Genomic DNA, 10,927 nt, shown 5'->3' with positions numbered 1-10,927 from the left:
TTATTTCACAAATGTATCAAAAACTAAAAAACTAGCAACTAGCTTCGCTAGGGAAAATAAACATTTCCAACGTAGAAACAACTCTTTTGAAGAACCATATTGAAAACTGATATTTAAGTTTTTACTTATTCCCAAACACTAATGTAGTGTAAATTACAGAAAAGAGTAAGGATAGGTACGCAAGATGTATAAGATGAGATGGATAATTTTTCTGTTTGATTCTAATGAGACTGATTTATTTTACCAAGACTGATTCACTTGAACATTTTGGTGTGGACTACATTTTCTTTATTTATATATTTATTTTTTTGACGTGACAACGTCTAATAAATCGATGAACGCCAGCTGCACGCACGAAAAAGTGTCCCACTACGGATGTCCCACTGCGGATGTTCCTGTTTGCTCATTGTACGCATGCGTGGCATCTCTCTTCATGCTCATTGTACGCATGCGTGTCATCTCTCTTCCACTCGATTGGAACGACCATCGATTTGACTTTTCAATCATATTTTCGTCGTTTGAATTATTAATATTATGTAATTTAACGATCGTCCACCGATTTTCAGCACAATCGGTAAAGTTATTTAAAAGTAATGTTGAATATTCAAATACGTTTTGAACCAACAATGGTGTTTTACAGTTACACATAATAATTCAAATTACAACCGAGATCTTTTGCACAATGTTTTAAAAAATATTGTAACACCTTATAAATAAGTTTGGTGTATTTGGGATGCGTATTTGTTATAAAATCGAGTTACTAAACCGAAATAATATTATTTCCCTACCGTGAACAAAATGATTATAAACTGTATATACCATCTGAAACCATTATAATTCATGCATGGCCTCTTGGCTGAGCGGTCAGCCGCCATATTTTATAATTGTAAGGTTGTCGGTTCGAATCCCGGCAGGTACGAAGATCTTTTTGAACTTGTAAAAATAAATACGGCGCACGTAACATTTCAAAAATAATAAATATATTTGAATAATGAATGCAAATAAAAGTAAATTTATTAATTAAATTGTACATTTCATTTCACTCCTTTGTATCCATACAAAATAGTGATAATTCAATGAAAATGATTCAATTTTATTCATAAAAGTATGCAGAGGAAGATTTTATCATACAAAATATGGAAAAATTAAAAAAAAATTCTTCCTCAAAGAATATAGTATTTTTAATGCCAAAATGGTTTGGTTGCAATAAATAACCTATTACGGGGCTCAGTCTCAAGCCGAATATGATATTTCCTTTTCTTCTGGATCAATCATTTCATCAATGTTTTGTTATGACGTTGTCACGTTAAACTATCGTCCGTAAGCCGACTTTACAAACAAACCATTTTTTTTTTTTTTTTTGTATTTCTGGACGGACTCAAAGTATACTGATTCTTCGCTCTCCCTGACCTAGGTAGACCAACATAATATTGTCCATGAGAAAATCAATCTTTACTCAGATTTGTTGACGGTGATCACAAATGAAATTTTCACTGGATATCGTTGTCGCTTAAACTGAAAAGATAATTTGGGTGGTATCATGGGAATGCGAGGAATGTGCGTCATTTGCCCACCCGCCGGTCCTGTGAGGATGATGGTCTCAAGTATATTGTTCCGGAGTTCATTAAATTGTCATCTTGGAGGGGGTAGGTTACGCATCAAAATAATTGGAATCCCAACTTTTATTTCTAGGAAGTGAGGTGGAAGGCCTTTGGGTTGAGGGGATTGGGACATTTTAGTTTGTTATAAAAACACATGTTACTAGTGATTGTATATTAAATTCCATTCACAGTGATAACGCACGGTGACACTGACCACAATAGCGAGTGCAATAAGCAGTAGCAAACTGTCAGTGTTTAAAGTTTCAATAAAATTTTCGTATGCATTATTACCTACATTTTATAACTACGTTATGATTTGAAATGTTTACTGAGCGTAAGCATGCAGAGCTCTGGTTTTAGTTACAAAACAATAAGGCTTTATCTTAAGAGTCATAATTTTTTTTTTAATATCTTAACTGAAACATACCCTGTGGCGTTTTCTTACATCTATGGAAAGATAAGTACAAAAAAAATAACGAAAATGAGTGTAATACACACTCAAATCATATCCTTACTTCCATATATGTTTGGTGTTACTTTATTTCTTCTTGATATTGGTGTATTTGTTTAATGTTACTTTTAAGTATTATATTAATGATGCTTAAAAATAAAACGCACTCTATGTCCATTTGTAATATTGCAGTTTTATAAAAGTAGAAGAATTCTGAAAATCGGTCCAATAATTTTCAAGTTTACTAAGGACAAACAAACAAACACTTTAGCTTTATAATGTAAGTATTGGCTTTGTGAATTGAATGAGTGTTAGAAGATGATTCTAAGTGTCCAGAGATGCTGAAACGCATTATTACAAGAAATAAAAAATATCACGTTCTTCCTTTAACGGTTATAACCATGAAATTAAAATTCAGCAAATAAAAATGTATTATACATAACAGCGTTTTACACTATTTATAACAAATCGTAATACTATTAAAAGTCTTTAAGAGTTCAACATAATTTTACCATCATTTAAACGCACTCTATTTCAGTCTTTCAATTTAAAATTAAATGCTAACACAGTACAGTACAAACTTAGTAAAATATTGTAAAAATAAACGTTTATAAAGCTTACACAAGTGTATATATATTTGTTTGAAACAAGTAGGCTATATAAATATTGTACTATCTAAATGACACCATGTGTGCTGACAGTAATACATCTAGTCATAGGTATTGGGGAAGAACTTTAATGTGCTTTAAGCCATTTACTTACGTTCAATAGTACACTTTAACTTGTATCACGGCAAAGAAGCGCTAATAATTTATGTAAATAATATGTATGGGTACTAACTGCCATTTCAGTAGGATACATATTATATATAAATAGAATGAGAAAATTATATATCTTCTTAATCTGCACACATAGCTTTGGGGGAAGTAGAGCCCTGTCATCAATCTTTGCCCATTATGTGAAGTCCATTCACGGATAGATTACTCGGATTTATTTCCGGAGACATGTTTAAAACTCTTTGCCAAATGCTTTATTGAAGTCTCCAATGCAGAGAACTGTGCAGTACAGTGCATTATTTGCTTCTGCAAATCCTGCAATCTCTCCTCCAGAGCCTGCGCTTCTGACTTCTTGCCCGAGTTGGATAGTATGTTGCAGGCAGTCTTCGCGATCTCTGGGTCTATGGTGCACAGACCTAAGACGCCAGCGAAGCCCTTATAGGACCGGCTTCCGTAAACGTGTTCCTGCTTGTAGCGGTGCTCTGAAGTGTCAAACACAACCCTGCAGTCCTGGTTTGGCAGCACGTAGATCTTCAGCTCCGACAGTGTGTGAGGGAACAAACTAGAGTTGAGGAAGATCTTCCTGAAGAACCGGTTCTTGAAGTCCAGACACCTGGTCACCGGGACGCAGCAGCAGCAGCAGCACGGAAGGAGCGACTGCAAGAACGATAGAGGATTTCCGAGCAGCATAGTCTCAAAGTAGTATATTAGCTTCACTCTCGATACGAGGCCCACGATCTCTGCATCGTTCTTGATGGCTTGGGTGTCGCTGACCGCCAAGCCGTTGAGGAGGTTGAAAAGGACTATGGCTATCAGGAACACGAAGAGAACGAACACCAGCTGGCTCGTAAAGGGGAACGAGACAAACGGTATCGAAGATGCATCGAACTCTCCCGTCAGCATGACAACTGTTTTCAGCACAGACATCCCAGGATCCTGGAAGAAGTTCTCATCGTCTTCGCTGTCAACCGCGGAGGGATCGTTGAAAAGGGTGTAGAAACTGAGAGCAAAGGCTACTATGAGAATAGAATACCAGGCGAGAAACTTAAGGAAGTTCCAAGAAACCCTTTTAAGCATTTCGATGTTGGTAGATAGCATAGGATGGCGGCCAATCAGAAGTACTAACTCAGCCCAAGAAAACAGAATGGCAATCGCTGACAAATGCTTGCGTATTACATTTATCTCCTCATTCCTAAACACAATTACGCTGGTTACTACTATTAAAAGTATTTCCAAAAAATTTTCTGGACTTCGTAAGTACCTTGCAGGTGAAACAGCGAGCTGGAATAGTTCTCTAGAAATTAAAATAACCTCAAACACAACCAGCAAAGCCCAAATTATTTCTGCAAACTTGTTTTTACTCTCTTCTTCATTAGTCATTGTGTAATTATGTGTTTGTATACTTTCATTTTGACTTAAAATGTGATGTCTTTCATTTTTTGGATCTGCTCCATAAATGAACAATACATAAATTGACAGCAATGTAACAAATAACAGGTAAAAAACAAGATTAATGTAGAAAAATTTTCTTATGCAGCGCCACTTTAGGTACAGAAAGCTGGAGAAAACAGGATGTTTCAGAAGGTATCGAAGATCATGTGAGTGACTAATGTAAAACAATGGATCAGTCTCGGGTGATAAGTTAGGATCATCTGCCATTTCACTCTTTTCATCTTCGTAGTTTCTCAAGGAAGTACTGGTGTGCAAGTCGTTGTCTCTGTTCACACTAGTGTTCATATATACAACTGAATACTCTCCCATATCACCATTTCTCTTTTTGTATTGTACATTTTCTGGTGATCTTTTAGCCATTTTCTTCGCACTAGGTGGAACAAGAAACTCGTAGTTAAACTCTAACTCAAAATCCTCATCTCTTGGATAGGCTTTGTTTTTAGACATTCTGCTATCCAAAAAGTTTTCCAGTGTTTTGGGGTCGATGTTTGACAGTGGGGGTTCTTCAAATGCATTCCTGACACCAATGTAAGCTCCACGATTAAGAAGTGCCTCAACAATAGTCGAGAAATCACTTTTAGCCGCATAGTGGAGTGCTGTGTTACCTTTCTCGTCAGTTGAATCAATGTCAATGTCTATGCTGTCCAATCTTTCAAGAATAAGGTTCAAACATTTGTCATAATCCTGTTCAACAGAATTATGTAGTGATCTTTTTCCCACGACGATGGCATGGAGCACTGTCTTTCCACGAACAGGTGTAAAGCTGGTTGCATCGTGGTAGAGAAATTCTTGTAATACTGTGTGGTACCCATTCTCACATGCTAGGTAAACAGCTGGTTTCGGATTAGAATCAATTGTGTGCTGCGGATTGAAGTTCTTCGCAAGCAGGAACCTTACAACATCGACTTGTCCTTTGCTGCTGGAATACTGAAGAAGAGTGTAACTTCCATCATGCCATCCCATTACTTTCTTCATGTCTTTGTGAAGAATGTCACTTATCTCCGCGATAAACTTGTTAGTTTCGCTGCGGTAGAGATACCCGAAGAGTCGTGCTCTCACTTCAGTGTCAGAGCTCTTATCGACTGTGGTCTGTGGAAGTTCTATTTCTGGGTACTTCTCCTGAAGAACTTGCCTCGTCGATTTTTTCTCCCTCGGTGGCACAAAGCTGTCCATATCGTGCTGCTTAAGATCCAGTATTTTCTGGATGATATCGGGGGACGCTTTCATCGCCGCCAGGTGTAGGCCGGTGTAGTTCTTCCTGTTCGGCACGTTCACGTCGACGCCTGGCTGCTGGAGGAAGAACTCGATGAAGTCGTCATGGAGTCCCGGCGTGGACTTGAGCTTCTTTGCCGCCACATGGAAGGCGGTGTCGCCCAGGTCGTTGACCTGGTTGAGGTCCAGCGTCCCGGAGCCCAGCAGCGCCCGGAGGGCGGGCACGCTGCCGGACTCGGCGGCGACGTGGATCGGCGCCCTCTTGCGCTCCTTGTTCACGAGGTTGGGGTCGGCCCCCCGCTGCAAGAGTGCGTCGACGTAGGCCCGGCCCTCGGGAAGTGAACACGCCACCTCTAGGAGCGTGCAGTAGTCCGGGTCGCCGTACCAGTGGTCGGCGTCGAAGTCTTGCAGCTTGGCGAGTAGGTCGAGGAACGAGTGCGGGTCCCTCGCCCTCATGGCGGACAGGAGGTCCTCGTAAGGATCCGAGGAGCAGAGGCTGCCCTCCTTCCCCAAAGCCTTCTTGTCGGCCGCCATCTGTAACACACAAGCACCATAATCAGTACAGTGATGTGGAACATACTTTATTAGACCACCTTTCTCTGGCCATCTCAAACACTGATGCATATTTTACGTCAGTAGTTTAAAATATTAGAAAGTACGTTCATAAATTCAAGTCCTTCCTAGTTTTACTAACGCAGATTGCAGTATTTTGTATTTCAATACGAATAAACCATTATAAAAAAATATTAACTAACTAAACAATTAGTATAAACAATTAATTCAAACTACAGTATTATTTTTTTGTACGCGAAATATTATTTACTTTATTACCAGATATAGTAAAACTCATTCCATTAGCCATTTTACCATTTAAAATTACGTTTTTATGAATATCCATGTTTTAATTTAAAATGTGAGTTCTTTACATAATACTACACATTTTTAATAATGTTTAATTATAAGAATAAAAATGTAGAAACATGTATATGTTCCTCGGATAATTTATAAATTATAATTATTACACATTTAATTTACAAACAGTTTCGAAATTAATTTCTATGGGCTGGACAACCTGTAATTAAGGAGAAGAAAGTAGTCAGATGATGTTTGGTTGGAGGGGTTGGTGGAAGTGATTTATGTCCATCACTTTTAAACTTGTAACTTCGTTGTTAGCATGTGTTTTATATTTAAAATACTGTGGTGGTAATAATAATTACTGGCGCAGTGGAGTTGAACTTTGAAGTCGGAGTATCCCCTTCAAAGTGGTAGGCATGTGTATGCATGTTGTGCGAGGGGGAGGGGGGAGGCTTCAGGGCCGAGTACTCAGCAGACTTCAGAAAGCACATAGTCTGCTCCGAATGTTTCTGTGACTGAGCAGCATTCATAATCGAAACCGAGTGCTCGCATCACGTGACAGGTTGGCTGACACTCACGCAGGACTGCAACGCAGGAGCTCCGTCCGGAAGTGGAATAACGTGAACTGTGAGCCGATGGGGTTAGTGAACTACAGTATGTCCATAAAAGAATTTCCCAGTTAAAAAATTTAATACTATCAACTGTAAGCGTTGTAGAGTGTTGGTTCAAGAGTAACTCAAACAGTTTTAGATAAGCGCATACGCGAATTTTGTTTTGTTTTTTTTCTAGCTTGCAGCGCGAAAGAATGGCTCTTTCCCCAATTAGTAGAAGGTGAAGTTGTAAACTTTATTGGGCAACAGGATGGAGCCCACTCCCCATGGAAATCTCTTTGCACGAGAGTGGTTGAACGTCGAAGTTCCTGACTGTTGAATTGGTCGTAATGGTCGAGGCGACAGAGCTCTTTTTCGCTGGCCTCCACGTTCACCGAACATAACACCATGCGATTTGTTTTTCCTTTGGGGCTTTAAAAATGATCTTGTCTACGTTCCACCCCTACCTAATGATTTGCCAGAGTTGATACACAGAACTGAAGAGGCTATTTCTTCCATTACTCCGGACTTGTTAGCCAAAGTGTGGTAAGAATTTGGACTTTGGGTTTGATGTGTGCCGTATAACTAAAGGTGCGCGTATTTGAAATTTGTTAAGGGAAAAAAAACTATGTTAGTTTACCTTCAATTTGATGCATGGTTTGTTGTAAATAGTCCAAATTAAACTGTTATAACAAACGATTGAAAGTGGGACATTCTTTTGCGGACAGACTGTACTCGCTCGCGCGAGGCGAGCATGGACGCGGTAACGGTCCGAGCTGCAGCGACGGGTCGTTATGAATGCAGCGGCGGGCTATTTGGAGGACGGGCCTGAACCGCGCTGCCGCAGGCTAACAGGTGGACGCGCTCAGTTGCCTGTATCTCACGTGTTTACGCCAGTCGGCTCCGGTAAACACGGGCTTCCTGCGCGAGGGTCGGAGGACCGAGCCCACCGGCTGCAGTCTTCCGCCGCTTGGTGTGGCGGCCTTCGCTTTCTCTGCCTCTACCACCCTCCACCCCCCTTCCCTGCCGAGCACTAAAAAAACGTTCTTCCGATACCTTCTCCAATCGGCGAGATCGTTGACTTTTTTTTTTTTTACTAAAATACGTTTAACTCCTTTCACTCTCCATTCACCCACAAACAACTTATATTTTTTTTTATAGTAAGCAGAGTTTCGTACTGTACGAGTATGCGCAACGAATAATTTAATGGTATGGCAACAATGCCCGGCTGTCTGTCTGTCCGTCTGTCGCAGGTCAAAAAGTATGAAGCGTGAAATATTAAAATCCCTGAAATCCTGCTTTCACTAGAAACTGAATATCTTGCTTAAAATTATAAATGTTATCTCCACAATGAATTATTTATTTTCCAGCGTGGGCACGGGAGGTGTTACAGTTAAGATTTTCTTATGACAAATGTCTTATTTGGTTTTATTTGATAAATTAGAAATTTTCCGAAATTGATCGTTTCTGCCATGTCTCTAACTGGAAAACGTCGATAGCGAGGAGTATCTAGAAACTTGCACTGTTTCAACCTCAAACCTAGTAGCTCGGCTTTGTCTTGTGGTAGGTCCAGGTCTTGAATTAATTCACTCAATTCACTCTGGACGCGAAAAACACGTAATTTCCGCATCCGCCGCTAGAATTCGTCGCCAGAGAAGCTACGTCTACTGTCGAATCATTCCATTTGCAGACCGAAATTTTAAACTACAGAAAAGCGATAAAGACTTGAAAAAAAAAAACTTAACACCGGCTTTGGATTCAATTTTCGACAAGGATTTTTTTTTTAAAAATACTGCCTATCTGGTTAAAATTCACAAAACCGTTATAAATATAAAGTTTCCAACTGTCTTTGTGAATTTTTGTTCGTGCCATCCGCCACAAATGGCAGCGCCGTCGTTGATACACATTTCCGTTCCTAGACTTTCGTCGCATTTACGAAATTACTCCCGCCAAATACCGTGTACCGCGAGCTAAGATGTAACACATCGATAAATAAAGTAAATAAATAAATACAGACTGTGAGTGTATCAAAGGCGCGGACCTGTCTAGCGAGTGGGAGTAGAGGGACTGGTATCAGCCAGCTGCCGCCTCCCCTCTTCCCCCCGCTCTATGACCAGTAACAAGCGGTGACTGTGGGTGACCTTGAGGGGCAGCGAAGAGGCGGGCAAGGCGGTGGGGAGGCCAGCCGTGGACCAGAGATGCTGGGAGCGGAGCAGATGGCTCGCGCAGCTTTACACCGCGCGCCACACCCGAGATCATCTATAGCGCGTCTCATCCTTAGGTTGCAGCGGGCATTTACTCTCCCTTCCCCAAACATCGATTTCTTTCATTAGAACTGTCCTTGTTTCGGTGTGCTCTGTTGCCAGACACACACCATAGAGCGCAAATGATTTATGCACAACTTTTTTAATGTAATGACAATTTTTTTAATGTAATTGACATATAAATACATTTTTTTGTTGTACTTAATCAAGAGCATCATCTGATAATATTACATTTTTATTTCTAAGGAACGTAGTTGAAAGACTCCATATTGGTTTAAAATGATTATATAAACGATTTTTGACATAATTTTATAATATTATTTGTTGCTCTTTTACTCTGCACACATAATCTAACGGAATGCCGTGTTATTTATAGTGGCAGACTGCTACAAATAGTTTCTCCTACGAAATAATAATTGATGTTTAGCATTGAATAATTTTTTGGAAGAATGATTAACACTGTGTTAATACTGTCAACAGACACTTATTTATGGTGTAAGAAAAATCAACAAATAGTAAAATTATATAATATTTAAACTTAAATAATTAACTATGGTATACAAAATAAAAGTTTTAATGTAGTATTTTTAATGTAGGTAGTATCAATCTGGCAACTGTGGCTACCATTTGCTCTGTACAGCAATTTCAGGGCGCGGTTACACGGTATTCTGAACCACTTCGGGTGAACATAATCAACTTTTGCGAGCGGTCACACACAGTCTGAAAATGTTTAATTCGAGACAATTTCTCATTCATTTTAAACGTTGGCAAAGTAGTTCAGAACGGCATCTGTTCAACATAAGCCTCTGATTATCTGTTGAGTGTTGAGAGTATAAACAGCCTTTTGCAAAAAAAAAAAAATGCAAAATGGAGAATGTCCCTGGCACAAGTTCGTGTAATATTTTACCGACCACAACAAAAATATCAACAGGTAAATATTTTATAGTTTTAAAATTGATGCTGACGGTAATTATCTAAAACACAGGTAAAAAAGTTAAATATTCACAACGAATTCATTTCTATGACAGCAGACAGGTTGAGGAGCTGAACACACTTTATACCAACTGCCGTGTGACCGTACACTTTCGCGTTTTTTAAACATGTTTACTTAAACCTGTTCTCCTGAAGTAGTCCGGTGTTCCGTACAACCACGTTCTAAGCGTATGATTGGATATAGCCACTTGCGCACGGAGATTGGAGCTATAGCCACTTGCACGCCAGTTAGTCGATCCACCTGGTGGGGAGCTTCAGTCCTCAGCCGTACACCAAAACTTAATAAGCTTAGCTTGCAACACACTATACACTACAGTGCACAATCGGCCCGAGAGTCCAGTTCGTCCCATACGACACAGGGCACATTGCGAGACTCGCTCCACAGACCCGGGAAAATTAACTAACGGTAGAAGTTTGCTTTCATAAAGAGTAAATATTAATTAATTATGAAACTAATGGGGATTTTTCAAAATTAATATGTTACACATATTAGGACATATTAGGCGTTACAAATGGCTAGTGAAGAATGCGTGTCAGTGACCTAACGATACCTAAGTACTATATCAAGCTAAATTATCGATTCATTAAAATAATTTCCTATTGCCAATTCCTTATAGCCCTGTCTCACCAACACGGCTTGGTAATAAAATGTATTTACATTACCAGATTTCTAAAAAATCCCATTTACTTTCCTCTTTTCTCATCTTTTCGGCGCTACGATTCAGCGACGTAC

General features: G+C 39.5%; 1 protein-coding gene across 1 annotated transcript in view; it reads right to left on the bottom strand.

The window, feature by feature from the left end:
* Window positions 1-1,758: 1,758 nt before the first annotated feature.
* The window catches only part of LOC134530814 (transient receptor potential cation channel protein painless-like), a 41,884-nt gene continuing 32,715 nt past the window's right edge, over window positions 1,759-10,927 (bottom strand). The window contains exon 2 of the mRNA XM_063366044.1: window positions 1,759-6,026. Within this exon, the coding sequence (XP_063222114.1) occupies window positions 3,033-6,026 (2,994 nt within the window). The 3' untranslated portion in view covers window positions 1,759-3,032. The remainder of the gene's footprint in view (window positions 6,027-10,927) is intronic.

This window comes from Bacillus rossius, chromosome 3, assembly GCF_032445375.1.
Source record: "Bacillus rossius redtenbacheri isolate Brsri chromosome 3, Brsri_v3, whole genome shotgun sequence".
Taxonomy (NCBI): domain Eukaryota; kingdom Metazoa; phylum Arthropoda; class Insecta; order Phasmatodea; family Bacillidae; genus Bacillus; species Bacillus rossius.
The sequence above is the reverse complement of the archived record's forward strand: the minus strand, read 5'-3'. Positions and strand labels throughout refer to the sequence as shown.